At 39.6% G+C, this 19,340-nt stretch overlaps 2 protein-coding genes across 6 annotated transcripts in view; one reads left to right on the forward strand and one right to left on the reverse strand.

Annotated features, from left to right (window-relative positions):
* SP3 (Sp3 transcription factor) overlaps positions 1 to 19,340 on the forward strand; it is a 64,999-nt gene that overhangs the window by 33,113 nt on the left and 12,546 nt on the right. The window lies entirely within an intron of this gene.
* On the reverse strand, positions 5,697 to 6,951 carry LOC113631547 (SERTA domain-containing protein 1-like). The gene has a single exon (XM_027128107.1). The coding sequence runs from the start codon at positions 6,738 to 6,740 to the stop codon at positions 6,027 to 6,029; it is 714 nt and encodes a 237-aa protein (XP_026983908.1). The 5' UTR covers positions 6,741 to 6,951; the 3' UTR covers positions 5,697 to 6,026.

Raw genomic sequence — 19,340 nt, forward strand, 5'->3', positions numbered from 1 at the left:
ATTTTTGGGGATGGGAACTATAAATTCGGTACTCTGTTAGCATTAATAAAAATGCATGAAAATGTGTATATTTGGTACCATTTCTAAGATATTCTTTTAGGATTATAAAGTTTTAGTGGGTAGTAGATTTCTTTGGGTAGCAGAAAAACAGGTATTTCTCTTCGATGTCTGGCATCAGAAAGTTTAGTTTGGATTCAGTATAGTTTTGGTTTTGTTTGTTTGTTTGGGGTTTGGCTTTGTCTTATTATTTTCTCTCAGAAAGTCGTCTACATTGATTGCTTATTAGTTCGAGGTATTATCACTTATTCTTTATTTAAGAGTTTATTTTACCCTGATTCATAATTAAGGTAGAATACCCGGCTTCAAAACAAGGATTTTATAGGGCGGTATTAATGGTTATATGAAACCAATCCCCATATATACCAGCACACATGTATTCCCTAAGCAAAATTTGCTGTTTTATTTACATTAGTCCCTCCTTGTGATGCTTTTTTTTAATTAATTTTGGCTGCGTTGGGTCTTCGTTGCTGTGAGCAGGCTTTCTCTGGTTGTGGCGAGCAGGGGCTACTCTTGTTGCGGAGCAGGGGCTCTAGGCACGGGCTTCAGTAGTTGTGGCCCGTGGGCTCTAGAGTGCAGGCTCAGTAGTTGTGGCACATGGGCTTAGTTGCTCCATGGCACGTGGGATCTTCCCGGCCCAGGGCTCGAAACCGTGTCCGCTGCATTGGCAGGTGGATTCTTAACCACTGTGCCGTCAGGAAAGTCATGATGCTCTTTTATTGCCTACCACTTATACCTCACTGAGATACCGTTTAATACCTAAAATTTCATGTAATCCAGCCAGTATCTTGGGTCCTCTAATAGGGTAAAATTCTTTCTTTGGATGCTTAAGTGAAGGTGGAATAGAGTGTAAGAGTTTATTTTTTAGAAGAAAGGGGTTTCAGCCTTAGACCTGTGAAAGTAGAACTTTAGGCTTTGAAGTAATACCTTTATTTGGGATGAATAAATAGGCAATTGGTTTTTTTTTTTTTTTTTTTTGGCGGTACGCGGGCCTCTCACTGTTGTGGCCTCTCCCGTTGCGGAGCACACGCTCTGTACGCGCAGGCTCAGCGGCCGTGGCTCACGGGCCCAGCCGCTCCGCAGCATGTGGGATCTTCCCGGACCGGGGCATGAACCCGTGTCCCCCTGCATCGGCAGGTGGACTCTCAACCACTGCGCCACCAGCGAAGCCCAGGCAATTGGTTTTTATGTTACAGTGTTAAATGGCGGAATGTTAACTTCTAAAGGAGATAAGGAAATCTTTTAGAAAAAAGTAGTAGAAGTATCTTTAGTTTTGATTAATGTTATTTTCCTCTCTTTTGTCCACTTTTGAGGAATAAATGTGGCTTTTCCTCTGCCATTTAATTTTTCTTCAGCCTTGTTTCAGAGGCAGTAGTCCCTTGGAAAGGCTTGATAAGAAAAGTTAAAGAGGATTTGAAGTACTTGTTTGCCAAAATGAAGTAAAAGGAATAGTATTTGAGATCTAGTCACACTTTTTCAATTGCTTTTACTGACTCTTCAGAAACTTTATTGAAAAAGTTACGTTTCATAGCAAAGAAAATGCATTTGTCCTAGAGTTCTAACTATCTAGTAGTAGCTTACTACGTCATTGCTTTATTTGCTTTTTGAAGTAGGTGTCTATTGGGAAAGAAGGAAAATTTAAAAGATATAGTTCTTTGAAGACATAATTTGGAAGTTTTTAATTGCAGTTTAAAAATTGGGTGTGATGATCATTAGAGCTATCTACCTGTATTTCCGGGTTTCTTTCCGGGCACAACCAAGTTGGATGCAGCTGTGTAGCTTGCTTTGGCCAGTGAACTATGTATGCTCTACTGACTGTTCTACCAGGCTGGATCTATCTGTAAGTGAGGAAAGCATACAGAACATTCTTGGCTACGGTGGACATGAATAAAAAATAAGCCTTCGTTTTAAGCCACTGAGATTTCAGGGGCTGTTAGCTACTGCAATTTTATTTTGCCCTGCATGGTCTAATATGGTGGCCACTCGCTCCATGATGCTGTTAATAAGCACTTGAAATGTGGCTAGACTGAATTGAGATGTGATTAAGTATAAAAATATAAACTGGATTTTAAAGATTTGGTATGAACAAAATGTAAAATAACTCAATAATTTCTACATTGCTTGCAGGTTGAAATGTAATTATTTTGGGTATATTGGGTTAAATGAAATATATTAATTTCACTGTTTCTTTTTACCCTTTAAATGTGGCTACTAGAAACTTTACAATTGCATATGTGACTTGAATTATATTTCTATTGGGCAGCATTTATGTAACCTATCCTGACTAAAATCAAAGTTGGTACAAGCAGTAGGGTACTCTAACAGAACCCCTCAAATGTTGCATTGGTCAGGGGTCAGGTAGCAAGGAAACTGATATTAGAGGCTGGGAAGATGCGATGCAGAGAAGCATTTGGTAAAACTTGCCTGCAATAACTTGGAAGGCCAGTAATGTACCTAATGCATTTATAGCTTTAGGGACGAGGCTGGAAAACAAATTGTATTTTAGCTGTTGTTGGCTCCATTTGACAAGATGGAAGAAAAAAAAATGAGCTAGAACATGATTGGCTAGTTTGCAAGTGGGAATGAAGAGCAATAAAGAGAGGCCAGAAATTTGGGGAATTGTAGGATTGGAAGAAGCAATTGTTTCTCACTGTCAGTCAGTAAGAGATGAAACTAAGAAGCCTTTTGAGCAGATAATTAAAACTTTTCTGGCAATCAGCATTATGACCATCACTCATTGTTAAAAAGTCTGAATGGATTAAGGTGATTCAGAGTAAAGGTCTACTTAAGGGGGTGGTGCCTTTCTGTTGGGCTAGGGAAAAGAGACTTTTTTTTAAAGGTATGGATTCCCTACTAAAGCCAGGTAGTTCCAGGGCACCCACAATTAAATAGAGAGAAATAGATAGCACACAGTCTCTTGGGGCAAGAAAGCAAAGAAATGTAGAAAGTCTAAAAGACATATCTAGAAAAAAAGCTATGGTTCTAGACATTGGCACTTGGCAATGGCTAGAACAGATAAGAAGTGTCTAAGTTTTTCAGGGAGTTGTACAGCCCAAGAAACCAGCATGGAAAGTGTGAAGAAAGTGTGATTGCATGAGTTGGTCACCACCCCCTAACCTTCTACCAGCAGGCTGAAAATTCCTCTTAGCTAAGGATGTACACTCCCTGTGTTCACTTCACTTGTGGTGGAGGAAGATAGCAGGCAAGAAAAAAAATCTCCTGGAAGGTAGAGCCAAAAGGCTCAGAGAATACTAGACTTAGAAATTCCTCCCAGTGATCAGTCAGAGAATTCTCTCCCCCAGAACTGAGAGCACTTACACTATCTGTTCAGCGGGGTATGTGAATTGCTATGAACTATTGACTATTTTATCTCCTGTTCCTCCTCTTTTGAACAGGAGTGTTTTTTATGGTTATACTTAGCTTTTTCTATCATTGTATATTGTGTCTGTGAAGGGAGGTAGGTAACTTGATTTAGTAAACAGGTCTTTGTGAACAAGGGCCACGTCTGGACCTGAGAGCTTTGAGCTTGGTGCTATAACTAGGTGGGATTTTTGGGTTATCTTCTGCATGAAAGGGGACAGGTGTATCCAAATGTGGGAGGAAAAGTAAATTGAATATTTGATCAGCACAGGGACTTGGGAATCATGCTTCTTCATAAATAGACCACTTCTCTTCTAAGCACATGATAGGATTGCCCTTTCATGCCATTATTGAAATCAGGCATGGCTCTCTGACTTACTGTGGCCAATAAAATGTGAATGAAAGTTTAAGAGCAGGATGTGATTTACCACATTACCTTTTACCTTCCTTGGCAAGACAATCTTGGAAGCATGTGTCAAGTGGAGGGACTGTGATAAGCAGATCTCTCCTGCCAACCAGAGTTGGACATGTAAAATTAATGAGAAATAAACTTTTGTTATGTCAAGCCACTGAGATTTGGGGATTGTTTGTTACTGTACCACCACCTCACTAGTTCCGATTGATGTGTTAGGTGATAATTTTAGTCACAGTAGGTGCTCAATAAATGTTTGAATTGAACACATTGAAATTTGAGGGCAGAAGATGTACAAATTCTGAAACTGCCAAAATACAGCTTTTTGGCTTATATTCCTTATAATAGCCAAGCCCACACATGGACTAAGTGCTCTCTTTTATGTAGAGGTAATATGGCAGAGAGATTGTAGAAGACACAGGAAAAATTAGAGAACAATGAAACCTGTAACATTTTAACTAGAAATAATTGTTCAAAGCTATACGTAGCATCATTATGGTTTACTGGATGATTTAAAGCATTGTTTCCTCTTTCTGGTGGTAAAAGCTCAAATTAAGATTGTTGAATCTATAGAAAGTGTAGTGAATAATCCTTAGAAAAAGTAATATGCATTTTAAACACAGGATTGAGGAAATCAAGGGACTGTTTTGTTTAAAGGGAATATTTTTTTAAATGAGGTGAGTAGGGGAAAAACCCTAAACCATTATCTTTTTTTAACCCTAGTGTCAGTGGCAGCAACATCAGTTTTAGTTCAGTGCTAGAGCAGAACCTAACCTCAAATGAAGCCTTAGGTAGAACTCCAGTGTATAACACTGATCTTATGGGGTTGCTCTGATTTATATGAGGATCTGAGACTTTATACATAGTCATCTTTTCTGCTGACACCTGTAGTGTCTTTTAAGAAACTATAGTTTGAAAATCCCTTTGCTGGAGCAGGTATAGCCACTGTGGCCATCTTCATTTTCTTTTTTAACATTAAAAAAATATATTTATTTGTTTGTTTGGGTTGCGTTGGGTCTTTGTTGCTGCACGGGCTTTCTCTAGTTGCAGTGAGTGGGGGCTACTCTTCATTGCGGTGTGCGGGTTTCTCATTGTGGTGGCTTCTCTTGTTGCAGAGCCCAGGCTCTAGGTGCATGGGCTTCAGTAGTTATGGCTCGCGGGCTCTAGAGTGCCGGCTCAGTAGTTATGGCGCACAGGCTTAGTTGCTCTGTGGCATGTGGGATCTTTCCGGACCAGGGGTCAAACCCATGTCCCCTGCATTGGCAGGCAGATTCTTAACCACTGTGCCACCAGGTAAGTCCCCATCTTCATTGTTTTCAGTTTGGGTTTCTTAGGAAAAGCTTTAGGTTCTTTCTGTAGACCTAATTTATCCAATATTTATACACAGTTTTAACAATCCTGGCTGATTTCCAAGTTTAAAACTGGCTTGGAAGATAAACATTAGAATGGACAATGGATGTGTAGCCTGAGAGATGGAGGATGGAAGAGTTGGGAAGAAGGCAAAAAAAAAAACCCCAAAAAACCCACAAGTAGATACAAGAAATAAAAAGCCAGAATTCTGTATATGTTTTTAGTACAATGTTCTAGGGCTTGTTTACTACCATAAATTATTTTTACTAATGAATTTGAGTCATTAGACTGAGCTTCCCACTAAAGAAGGTAGGTAAATATATAATGAATTCTGGAGAGATGTCCATTCAAAATATGGTAACCTGTAGTTATCTGGTAAACTACCATCCTAAACAACTCATGCCCTGAAGGTTTAAAATTTTAGACATTTTCTATGTATTTTTAAAGTGATATACAAATAATTAAACATTGAAGTAGTAGATCATACTCTTTTCTTTTTTTTTTTTTTTTTTGAGACTTCCCACGACTGGCTTTAATTTCAAAAAAACTGGTTGGGGTCTTTTCCCACATCAGGGAAAGAGTATACCAAGCTGTGCCTCCAGGGATTCAGCACTGGGCCTGGTCCAGTCACATTCCAGCCACCAGGCCCTGTCATTTCATCACACGGGCCAATTCCAGTCTACCCCCATCAGCCAGAGACCAGAGGACGGAGGTGAAGTTGCCCAGGACTGGATTCTTTCTCTCCAAAGCCCCTCTCTAGGGAAGCCAGCTGTGTCTTTCAAAGGAGAGTTGGTCCAGCCACCAGGCTCAGTTTGGACACCAGATCAACATCCCAGCTCTGGGGGAGTCAGCACCCTGGCCCTGGTGGCTGCTCCAGTGCCTGTGTGCCCACCAGCACGTCCATGAGGTAGTCCAGTTCGGCCTCATCCAGCTCTGGAGCTTCTTCCTTGCCTGGCCCATCCTCAGGGCTGGATTTGTGGCCCTCAGAGGCTGGTGCCCAAAGTTCACTGTCATACATTGTGTCAGTGTCCTCAAACAGGCCCTCAAGCCCATCGACCAGCAGACATCCAGTGGCTGGGCCGAGCAGGTCCAAGGCACCCAAGCTGGGTGCGGCTCCCCCAGTGGGGTGGCCTGGTGGCCCCTCATCTACCAGGGGCTGGGGAGCCTGGCTCAGGCCCTCAATATGGCTGAGGTCCTCCAGAAGGCTGGCCATGGAGGCTGAGAGGGAGGCATCAGAGCTGGCCAGCAGGTTGTCAGCTATGCCTGGGGCTGTAGGCAGGCTGGGCATAGGTGGCAGGGCAGCTGTGGGTGCCATGCACGCCTGAATTCGCTGCAGTGTGTTCACTACCAGCACCAGGTGCTGCAGGTCCGGTTCACTCTGCCTCAGGCTGTGGTGGAGCTTGAGCACCGAAAGGTCAAAGAGGGAACGGGAGGCCACGGCTGGGGGTGCGTGTGCCACTGCTGGGTGGCCAGGATCCAGCCACCAGGTGTTGACTGCCAGGGCTTCTTTCCCCTCCTCCTCCTCCTCTCGCTTTTGCTTCAGGCCCTTGCTCAGCATCATCCAGCTCACCAGCTGCCAATCAGAACGAAGAGGGAGCCACCCGCAGCCAATCAGGAAGCGGTGGTGGCAGCACTGCTCGCCCGGTCCCCTTCAGCAACTGACGCCTGAGTTGAGAGACAAGACGCAGTTCTCCATACTCTTTTCCAACGTTTAATTTTTTAAAGAGTTTTGTTTGTTTGTTTTTGGCTGCGTTGGGTCTTCCTTGCTGTGCATGGGCTTTCTCTAGTTGCGGTGAGTGGGGTCTTCTCTTGTTGTGGAGCACGGGCTCTAGGCACACGGGCTTCAGTAGTTGTGGCTCGCAGGCTCTAGAGCGCAGGCTCAGTAGTTGTGGCGCACAGGCTTAGTTGCTCCGGGGCATGTGAGATCTTCCCGGACCAGGGCTCGAACCCGTGTCCCTGCATTAGCAGGTTGATTCTCAACCACTGTGCCACCAGGAAAGTCCTTTTAAAGAGTTTTTAATAATTAAAACTTACAAAAGAAACCCAGGTTATATAAATTTGAGATGAGCATATAGTATACTATATGCTATTGCCATTGTATTTCAACCAATTATGATAATACATAGTATTCAAACAACTATCTGTTCTTCCATAGCTATTTTTTAAAATAGTGTTTTAACAGATGACTGCAAACCAATTTTTTTTTTGACTGTGCTGCGAGGCTTGCAGGATCTTAGTTCCCCAACCAGGGATTGAACTTGGGCCCCTGACAGTGAAAGCGCCGAGTCCTAACTACTGACCCTCCAGGGAATTCCTGACTGCAAACCAGTTTGGAAGAGAATTTTCTTGCAACATGAAATTAGAATGGATTAGTAGTAGAATTAATGTAGAGCTATATTTTGCACCCTTGGTGAGTAACATAAACATAGCTTTGTGAACATGGGAGAAGATATGTTTATCTACCGGATGGATGATATAAAAACTGAGAATAGGATTGTGAGAGGTGAGGTTAAAAAACAAAATCATGTATAACTTACTACGTTTTTGTATATTTCCCTTCTTGGCCTTCCTAAGAAGACTTAAAAAAAAAATTGGTCCTGAATTGCTTAGGCTGAGGAGGTGTTCTGCTTATTCCAATGATGATTAGGTGCTAGGGAGGTAAACTACTGTAGAGATCCAATTTATATTGTGGTCACGGTTTGTTTTGAATGAAGAGCAAAATTATATCTTCCAGTTTAAATACTAGTATTCATAACATGTGACTTCTGGTTATCATCTTGTCTCTAAAAATTGAATCTACTCTTAGTATGAGTGTTTGGTACTGTTAGGATTTGAATAGTGAGAGTTGTGAGAGCTGCTGGTAACAAATCACTTTCTTATTGTTTCTTAGAGGGCAATCAGGACTTTTTGAGAACTATCTTTTTGGTATTATTTTAACCTGGGGGAGTGTTGGAGGAAAACAGCTTTTACTTTTTAAAAAACTTCGGAATAGTTTTAAAGTAGTCTTTATAAATCTGAAATTAGAGAGGAAAACTAGTCTCTGCAGCTAATGGAGGAAGGGATGAATCTTAGCAAAGAGTACCGTTTGCAGTAATATCTTATATTGATGTGTATCCTTCATAGTTAATTTGAACTTCTTATCTGTGACACTGAAGATTTCATCTGTAAGATTCCTAACATAAGTCATCTCTGAGAGTGGGAAGTAACGGGAGATTTTCCCAGATTTTTAAAAATTATAGTAAAAAACACATAACATTAAATTTACCATTTTAAGTGTATAGTTCAGTAGTGTTAAATATATTCACACTGCTGTGCAACAGGCTGTAGAACTTTACATAATGAAAAACTGAAAATCTGTATCCATTCCCCTTCTTTCCTCTTCCTAGCCCTTGGCAACCACCATTCTACATTCTGTTTCTATGATTTTGTCTACTTTTGATACTTCACATTAGTAGACTCATAGAGCATTTGTCCTTTTGTGATTGGCTTATTTCACTTAGTGTAATGTTCTCAAGGTTCATCCATGTTGTAGCACATGACAAGATTTCCTTTTTAAGGCTGCACAATATTTCATTGTATGTCTATACATTTTCTTTATCGTCCCCAGATTTTTTAAGTCGCACTGGTTTGAACAAACTACAATTAAAACTACATATTCATATGTAAGCAGGCTAGACTGCTATTCCTGGGAACTAGCCCTGGGAGGGAACTGATTTTTATTTTTTTGGCGGTACGCGGGCCTCTTACTGCTGCGGCCTCTCCCACCGCGGAGCACAGGCTCTGGACGCGCAGGCCCAGTGGCCATGGCTCACGGGCCCAGCCGCTCCGCGGCACGTGGGATCTTCCCGGACAGGGGCACAAACCCGTGTCTCCTGCATCGGCAGGTGGACTCTCAACCACTGCGCCACCAGGGAAGCCCCCTGGTTTTTTTATTGAAGTATAGTTGATTCACAGTGTTGTGTTAATTTCTGCTGTACAGCAAAGTGATTCAGTTATATATATATATACACATTCTTTTAAAAATTATTTTCCATTATGGTGTATTACAGGATATTGAATACCATTCCTGTGCTATACAGTAGGACCTTGTTGTTTATCCATTCTGTATATAATGCATCTGCTAACCCCAGACTCCCAATCCATCCCTCCCCCGTACCCCCTCCCTCTCGGCAATCACAAATCTGTTGTCTAAGGACATGGATTCTTTGAATAAGATGTTGTCGGGCCCTTGACATCTGCCCTCCATTGTGCTCTACTCTACATTGTGCTCTACCTCAGAGGTCTCAGACTTTGCAAAGTTACACACAGGTAATGTTTCCCATCCCAGTTTTCCCCAAATTATTATAGTGACCACCGTAGGGTTGCCAGTATTTGGATGTAGGGGCGGTGCTAGGTACGGACATTTTTAAAAGCGCGGGAACTGATTTTTAGCAATGTTTATAATACGGTTTTGCATAATTCTTTGTCTTATGTCCTGGCTCCGCCACTTTTTAGCTGTGTGACTTCAGGCAAATAACTTAACCTCTTTGTTTTCTCATCTAGAAAGTTGGGAGAAAAGTATGACTAAAACCTTAGGGTAGTTGGGAGTACGAAGTAAGTCAGTGTATGTTAAGTGCTTGTAATAGTGTCCAACAAGTAGTAAATCTTATATGTTATAGTCATCATAGAGTAGAACACTGTTCCTTTTTTTTTTCCCACACCTTTATTGGAGTATAAATGCTTTACAATGCTGTGTTAGTTGCTGCTGTACAACAAAGTGAATCAGCTATATGTATACATATATCCCCATATCCCCTCCCTCTTAAGCCTCCCTATCCCATCCCTCTAGGTTGTCACAAAGCATCAAGTTGATCTCCTTGTGCTGTGAAGCATCTTCCCACTAGCCATCCATTTTACATTTGGTAGTGTATATATGTCAGTGCTACTCTCTCACTTCATCCCAGCTTCCTCCCCCCGCCACCGTGCCCTCAAGTCCGTTCTCTACCTCTACGTCTTTATTCCTGCCTTGCCACTAGGTTCACGAGTACAGCTTTTAAAAAGTCCATATATATGCGTTAGCATATGGTATTGAACACTTCCTTTAACAGTAACTTATTTAGTACTTCAGATTAAAGTGAAGTTAGTATTTCACTGTTCACAGTGTATTAATTGCAGGTCATAGTCTCTCTCATATATTTGTGGTATGTCTGTAAAATGAGGTCTTCTGTAAGGCATATTAGAAAATCAGTCATTTCCAGTTATGTTTATATCTATGTGTGTGTATCTTACAAAAGCTTGTATTGTTTAGATTTACTAGGAAGAATACTCCTATTAATGTATAATCTCCAGTTGGGTAGAAAAGGTTTGAAAATAATTTGGGAAACTGCTGTAAAAAAAAAAATAGAAGGGGGTTGGATTTGAAAAAGATTAGTAGAGATGAAATAAAAGATTAAATTTAAGTGGGGGAGGGGGAAGGGAGCAGTCATAGAAGAGTAATGATCCAAATCTAAGGAGATAGGGTTTATGGGAAAGAGATTGCTTCATGTTAAAGCAGAGATTTTATATATATAAAGTTTATATTTGTTAAAGAAAATTTGGTTTTAAAACCTTCCCCTAAAGTGTTAACCTCTTTTGATCAGATTAGTGAACTTATATTTTTAGGAATCCATGTCTATAGTTTAGAACTATCCCATTGAAAGAAAAACTAGAAAAAAAGACTTGGTAGCTCTGAAATGTCCATAGGAATCTAAATAGTTATGAACGTGAAAATGTAATTAAACAATATACAAGATCTTGTAGGATTATCCTGTAATTCTCTTTAGGTGATTTTTATAGCAGGTGAAACTGATTAAAGAAAAATGTAAGGAAAATAAACTTTCAGAATCAAATGAAGTAATTTCATCAGTACTTTAAAAATTGAAGGCAGAGAACATGAAAGCCTTTGATAAGAACAACAAAATCCTAATGATACGCTATTGATAAAGGAGAATGTCTCATTTTATCAATAGTACTGTAATTCATATTTATCTGGTATTATTTAAATATGCATGTTTCAGACTTGATAAACCAGTAAATAATTTATCTTAAATATTCAATTAGCTCTATTGACAAATAAGTAGCAAATAGTCTCAGGAGGAGGCATTTAACATTTTCTTGTAATATTTTTAATAGAAATCTAAACATACTCTTGTTATTAATGCTTAACTAATATTGATTATACAGATTGCCATTGGTGCCTTCACTAATTCCATGTCATTTGTGTTTGTGTTACATATGATAAGCCTGCTCACTTACCCACTTTTTGTTGCTTTTAGCATGCTGCTGCATATTGCTGTTTATATGTACTTGGATATGCTTGGATTAAATGGAATTGTATTTTTTGGTTTTAACTGAATGTCCTTCAGAGTGGACAAGTGGCTTTAATATTCATGTAAAGAAACCATGGATTAAATAGAAAAGAAATGCAAGTATCATTGAAAATGGTAGAGTTTCCATCTGCTATTGATAACACTGAATCTTACCTAAATATTGTTGTGACATTGTCTAATATTGAGCTATCGCAGTTAACAATACATTTGTTTATCTTATATAGCTATTTGTGTTTTATACTGTTTAATAATCAGTTAGAATAGTACTACTTGTATATACTTAATAAACACATTTACGGGGTGCATGTTCACAACTTTACTAATAGTGTCGAGCAATCAAGAAGATTTGGAGACCACTGGCTTCATCCTCTTCCTAATCCACAAAAACAGCCAAACTCTTTGAAGTCATCAGTGCTATATAGTGGTGTCTATGGGAAGTTGGATCCATCTACACCCTCACCACCACACTTCCGTACGCCAGTCTCTACTTTTTTGGTATTCCTCTACTTAAAGTGTATTAATGACATGTTAAAATAATACCTTTCTGTTATTTTGTGTTTGTCCATTGGCTATACAAGAAAATTAGTCTTATCTTTGTAACCATACTGTGTTGTGTGTGTGTGTGTATTTTTCATCATTTAAAGTCTCTGTTTCTCTCTCTTTTCCTTTAGCTCTTACCGAGGTGTGCAGGAAATTGGAAAAAAATTTTTTTTCATTTATATATCCCTTTCACAAACTTGTTTTATTGGGGTAGGCCTTGAAAACAACTATAACTATGGCACAAAGATACTGTCAGTCATATACCAGGCCAGGTGAAGTGGACATTTAAGCATTTTGAGGTAGAGAATAGATATAATCAAAAACCAGTGCTGTTAGTTTATAAAGTTCTTAAATGTATACTCAAATGTCCTTGAGAATTTGTTTCCATTGCTTATATTTTTTTCTTGCGTTTAAAACTTGTTATTCCTTAAGTACCAAAAGTCAAGTTTAAATAAGCATGTTCATTTTTATATTAGTAGTGTATATTATATAGGTAGTGCTACTGAAAATAAAGGTGAGTTTACACTATTTCAGGTAGTGTTATGTGTTAAATCTACCCTTGTGGGCTAGTTTAGGACCTTCAGTGCCCTTTTTATAATGCTTACTTTCCCTGCAGAACTCTTGGAAAGACTTGTATATACTTGTTTCTAGTTCACTTCCTTCCATTTTCTTGAATGTACTCTGGGCAGGGTTGTATTCCCACTTCTCTATTGGAACAGCTCTTGTCAAGATATTACCACATTGTTACATCCAAAAGTCATTTCTCAATCCTCATTTTACTTGACTGACAAGCATTTGACATCTTTGATTATTTTCTTCTTTTCTTTTTTTTTTTGTGGTACATGGGCCTCTCACTGTTGTGGCCTCTCCCGTTGCGGAGCACAGGCTCCGGACGCGCAGGCTCAGCGGCCATGGTTCATGGGCCTAGCCGCTCCGCGGCATGTGGGATCCTCCTGGACCGGGGCATGAACCCGTGTCCCCTGCATCGGCAGGCGGACTCTCCACCACTGCGCTACCAGGGAAGCCCCTGATTATTTTCTTCTTGAAATGATTTCTTCACTTGGCTTTTGGATACCAGCTTCCTCCTGTCTCACTGGCTTTTTTTCTTTCTTTCTTTCTTTTTTTTTTAATCACTGCTTGTCAGCTTTGAAGTGCCTAGGGTTTCTTTCTATAAATATATATATATACTACATTCCAGGTGACTCTCAGTAACCAACTGTAAATGTTGATGATGCCCAAATTTATATCTGTGGGCCATACTTCTGTTTGAACTCCAGATCCGTCAGCCGCCTAATCAACATGATCATTTGGGTATTTCATAGGTACTTCAAAACTTTCATATCCAAAAATGGACCCCTGAATGGCACCCCTCTCCCGTAATTTTTTCTACCCCCACTCTACTCTGTTTCAGTTAATGGCAACTCCATCTTTTTAGTTGCTCAGGACTAAAACCTTGGAGTTATATTTAACTCCTTGTTCTCACACCTCACATAAAACCCTGTTAGCAAATGTCTTTGACTCTACCTACAAAGTATTTCCTGATTCTGACCATTCCTTACCACTTACTCATTAACAACTAGTTTTACGCCACTGTATCACCCCTCTACTCTCAGTGGCTTCACTCACTGAATAAAATGTAAACTTTTATTTTTTTTTTGCGGTACGCGGGCCTCTCACTGCTGTGGCCTCTCCCGCTGCAGAGCACAGGCTCCGGACGCGCAGGCCCAGTGGCCATGGCTCACGGGCCCAGCTGCTCCGCAGCATGTGGGATCCTCCCAGACTGGGGCACAAACCCACGTCCCCTGCATCGGCAGGTGGACTCTCAACCACTGCGCCACCAGGGAAGCCCTAAAATGGAAACTTTTAGTGGCCTACAAGGTAGTACACAATGTATAACATCATATATAATCTTATCCCACCTTTACATTTTTATCTCTGCTATCTTGTTACTTACTACTCTTCTTTCACATTCATTTCTTTCTAGCCACACAGGCCTCCTTGCATTTCTCTGAACACACCAAGCATACATCCACCTTGCTCTTCCTTCTACCTGGAATACTTTCCCCCACCTTCTTGCTCCTTTGCCTCCTTCAGGGTCAAATGTCACCGTATTAGCAAAACCTTTTCTGGCCACTTATTTAAAACAGCAAGTACTTCTCTCCTTTCACTTTCTGTCTATCCTTACCTCACTTTATTCCCATAACAGTTCACCACCACACAAAATGCTGTGTACAGTTGACCCTTGAACATGGGTTTGAACTGCTCAAATCCATTTACACGCAGAGTTTTTTCAATAGAAAATACAACAGTATTACACGATCTGCAGTTGGTTGAATAGGCAGATGTATACGGAAGGAGAACTATAAGTTACACAATGGCACTCCTAACTCTGCATTGTTCAAGGGTCAGCCATATTTACTTGATTATTTGTTCTGTCTTTTCCCACTAAAAAGGAAACTTGATAAAGACATGAGCTTAACTGTTGTTCACTTTTATCCTTAGAACCTAGAACAGTGACTGGCATATTGTAATCACTCACATATTTGTAGAGAATAACATTATGTCCTAAACTTCAAATTGACTTAATTTTTGGAGCACAGTCATCTTTTTTTTTCTTTTGATTATGACTTTATTCTTTTACAATAAAATCCCTTAGACATTTTTTTTCTTTTTCTCTTTTTTCCCTTTAATTCTTTGTCCCATAGCACAGTGTCTGATATCCAGTAGATTCTTAATAATTACTTACTGAATATGGAAGTGTATTATCATGCGTTTAAGACACTGGAAATTCAAATGAGAAATAAAATGTGATTAATTTCTTGGTCTTGCTACTGCGTTATCTTAACGAGGGGTTTATTAATTTCATATGGACTAGTGCTTAATAGTGCAGGCTCCGAAATTCAAATGCCTGGGTTCAGATCCAGTGCAATACTTTGCTGGGAGCCCAGTCATCTTAAGGTTTTGTTTGTTTATTTATGTTTTTGTTTTTAATTCCAGTGGTGGGAGAAGGGGCTAGTTGGTTATACAGGAACTAGAGATGAAACCACAACAAACATTGATTGACTGTCTTTAACAAATTCCCTAAGTCATCTCCTATAGATTACTTTAAATTTTTTTATTTAGAATGATCTTTCAAAGTATAGTATACACTCAGAAAAATGTACAAATCATAGGTGTGTAACGATGATTTTTTGTAAAACAAACACATAGGAAAAATTACCACCTGGATCAAGAAATAAGATATTGCCAGCAGTTCCTCAATCTCCCTGTACCCAGTCATTACGCCTCGTAAAGGTAGGCAGTCACTGTATAGTAGTGTTTCCTGTTGCTTTGAGCTTTATTTAAATGGTATATCTGTCTCTCTATAGATAGAGGTATTATATGTAAGAGAGAGTGTGTATGTGCCTTCTTTTGTTTAATATTATGTCTGTGGTGTTCCTGTTGCATGTAAGTTGTTAATTTTCATTGTTTTAACATATTACACTGTATGAATGAATATATTATGATTTTTCTATTCCAACACTAGTGGATATATGAGTTACTTCCAGTTTAGGATGAATTTCTGTACTTTTGGTGTCATGTGTATATGCCTTTCCGTTGGAGTGAAATTGCTTCCGTTATAGGGTATACATAGGTTCATCTTTAAAATATACGGTCAAAAGATTTCCAAAGTTGTTATACTGATTTACACACCCACCAGCAGTGTGGGAGAGTTTCAGTTGCTCTATTACTTTGCTAACAGGTGACCTGTTAAAAAGTTTTAGCCATCTTGGTGGATGTGTAGGATATTTCACTATGATTTTAATTTTAATTTTCCTGATATCTAATAATATTGAGTACCTTTTCATACTTCTGTGGGCCATTTTGATGGGTATCACTTCCCCTTCTCCTGAGCTTTATAAACAGTAGATTTCTGAGGATAACTAGGTACCATGCAGGACACTAATGCAGCATGGTAAAAAATATTTTGCTATTATCTACACTAAGATATAGAGGAAGATACAAACTTGACTGCCTAGTACTGAAGACCTATTTTTTTGTTTTTTTGGTTTTTTTTGCGGTACGCGGGCCTCTCCCTGCTGTGGCCTCTCCCGTTGCGGAGCACAGGCTCTGGACGTGCAGGCTCAGCAGCCATGGCTCATGGGCCCAGCCGCTCTGCGGCATGTGGGATCTTCCCGGAACGGGCACGAACCTGTGTCCCCTGCATCGGCAGCGGACTCTCAACCACTGCGCCACCAGGGAAGCCCTGAAGACCTGTTTTTAAAGGTGTCTGTATTAAGTTGATAATGCAGGTTGGCAAAGAGGAATTATTTAAGATTTACTAGATGGGTGAAATTTATGATTAAGATTCTAAAATACCCCAGATGCGTATGAGCAAGAAAAATGATTAAAAATTGGGTATAACACTTCTTGGGCAAATAATTTATTGTCTTTAATGAGCACTTTGTGGTCCTGTCCATATGAACTGACTCTTTTTTGTTTTCAGTAAGTAATGCTAGAAAATGAAGTATCCATTTGAGATAAAATTAAATTTTTAAATCTTCTCTATATGTATTATTTGCAGATAGAAGGAGCATAGAGAAGTAGAGGGCAGAGTTTTCCAGGTAGATTATTACCTAGACTGGAAGTTCCTCCTTAAGGAAGGGTTTGTTCATTTAGTCAGATTGTATTTTCTGAGCACTTTTGAGTGAAGCATTTATTATCTAAAGGGATGTATGAGCCAGTAAGTAGAACTAATTCTACCATAAGCATGTATAAGGGAGATGACATTTGAACTAATATTGAAGGATAAGTAGATGTTGGTTACATGAAAAAGGAAAAGAGCTAGAAAACAGTCCAGGCGAGAGAGGCATATACTTATGGGTGTGACATTGAGAAAGGACATGGGTTCTGACAGTGATGAGAATTTCAGTATTTTAATACTGAAGTTGGAAGAGCAGTTGCGGCCAGATTGAGAAGGTTCTTGAGTACCAAATTAACAAGTTAGTACTTAATACTGTAGAAAATAGAGAATTAGTGCAGGTAATGAATCAGGAAAGTGATGCCATTAGATTTTGTATTTAGGAAGAAGATTCTGGAAGCTCTGTAGAAGTTGGATTGGCAGAAGCGAGACATGAGAGGCTGGGAATGGACTGACAGGACTCACCTGAAATTGATGGTTTGAGCCATTAGGTGGCTTGCAATTATCAATAAAGGGGGAAGCAGGAGAAGGTTTGGTGAGTGGACAAGATGTGTTCAGTTTGGACATGTTATGTTCTATGTGCCTTTGTTTTATTGGAATTCAATAGGAAAGAGAACTAAGTTATAAGTATCCATGGCCATGACACACTCTTTAAAGATATTTTGTAGGTTCCAGTTAAGAGAATTAACAATAGGAGTAGGAATGACCTGTAATATCGTTATCCCCTCAGTCAGGTTGTATTTCATTCTTGCCCTCTCTCATCAGTTGCTTTATTTGTTCTCTACGATTTCTTTAAATCTTCTCTCTCTCTAGACTCCTTTATCTGCTCTTAATATTATTCTGTCGTCCTTTTTCCTTGTTGTCTTGTCACAAATAATGTAAGATGAGTAGCTTTAAAAACATCTGACAAAATTCCTCGTTTCATGGACTTAAAATTTATCCAACTCTGGATACGTGCTATCCATATGCTGTCTTTTATTTAACTTGTAAAAAAGCTAATACTATGCGGTATTTGTGCATATATTTAAATGTCTTGTCATAATGATGCAGGTGGACACCTGATTATAAAGGAACAGAGGTCAGTACTCATTTATGTTGTGTGTTTGGATGAATTTTATACATATCTAATTCTTCATGCTTTCACTGAGGAAATAGAAACCATTTCCCCTTAATTTCTAGGCATCAAATTCTCTCTGCCTCTGGGGTCTAGCACAGTTCATGGCACATAGTAGCTAATCACTTATTGAATGAATGTGCCTATATCTTTTCTTCCCTCATGTAATAGAGGAGGTGGCTGTGCTCCAGCAGTTAAGCCTGTAAGTGCTATGGCTCATCATCTCCTCCTGACTTCTTAGGGACTTTATTCTTGTGTTTTCAGTCTCTCCCTCTATAGTGGATCTTTCTCATGAACATTTACACATGTTCAAGTCTTCCCTGTCTTCAAACGTAGAACAAAACACTTCTTCCCCCAGACTCTCTTTTTTGGTCCCCTTTAGCCTGTAGTGTCATGTTTCTGTCTCCCTCTCAAGCCAGACATATCTGTACTTGTTATTAAACACTTTTTCACTTCTTGCCCATTTTCTTAGTTTCCTTCTTGAATTTTCTGCAGTATTTGATGTTGACCACTTTTCCTTTCTTTAATGTAGCACATTTTTCTGGGTACGCCTTTCCTGCACAGGTTCATCCTCTTCTGCCTGTTCCTTAAATGTCTGCATTCCTCATAGGCTGCTTTCTCTTCTCATTCTACTTATAGTCCTTGAATGATCTAACCTACTACTTTGGATGCACTCCATCTGTGTAGATCCAGCTTTTTTACTGTTTTGTCTCACAAGCTGTTCAGACTCTGTGACCAGCAACCTTGAATTAACTGTCCTTCTTTACCTCCACCTGAACCTTCTCCAGTGTTTCCTATTGCAGTGAATGGCACCACCATCTACCCTGTTGCCCAGGCCAGAGTGCCCTCTCTTCCCATTTCCCCCCTTGATTCTTAGTTGTAGTTTTTCTGATAAAATAAATTAATTTTAAACTGTTAGAGGCATTTTTCTTGGTTGCACATTCTAGTTTTCATTAGTATAAATTCAGGAGCTATTAGGGCACATTTGATTTCTTTAGGCTATTTTTGGCTCCAATTATTAGTGACTGGTGTAAATCTAAAATAAATGTCCATTAAGATTTTTAGTTTACATAAATCAAAATTAAAATGTGTAGGAATTTATGTTTTATCAAAGATGATTATATTCAGTGTTTGTTCTAAATCATGTATTGTGGGGGTTTTTGTTTTCATTTTAATTTTTTTTATTGGGGAATAGTTGCTTTACAATGTTGTGTTAGTTTCTGCTGTACAATGAAGTGAATCAGCTATATGTATATATATATCCCCTCCCTCTTGGACCTCCCTCCCTCGCCCCCAATCACGCCCATCTAGGTCACCACAGAGCACCGAGCTGAGCTCCCTGCGCTATACAGCGGTTCCCATTAGCTGTCTGTTTTACACATGATAATGTGTATGTATATGTCAGTCCCGATCTCCCAGTTCATCCCACCCTCCCTTACCACTCACCCACCATGTCCACACGTTTGTTCTCTATGTCTG

Source organism: Aethalodelphis obliquidens, unplaced genomic scaffold, assembly GCF_003676395.1.
Source record: "Aethalodelphis obliquidens isolate GAN/ISIS:26980383/991018 unplaced genomic scaffold, ASM367639v1 scaffold2, whole genome shotgun sequence".
Lineage (NCBI taxonomy): Eukaryota > Metazoa > Chordata > Mammalia > Artiodactyla > Delphinidae > Aethalodelphis > Aethalodelphis obliquidens.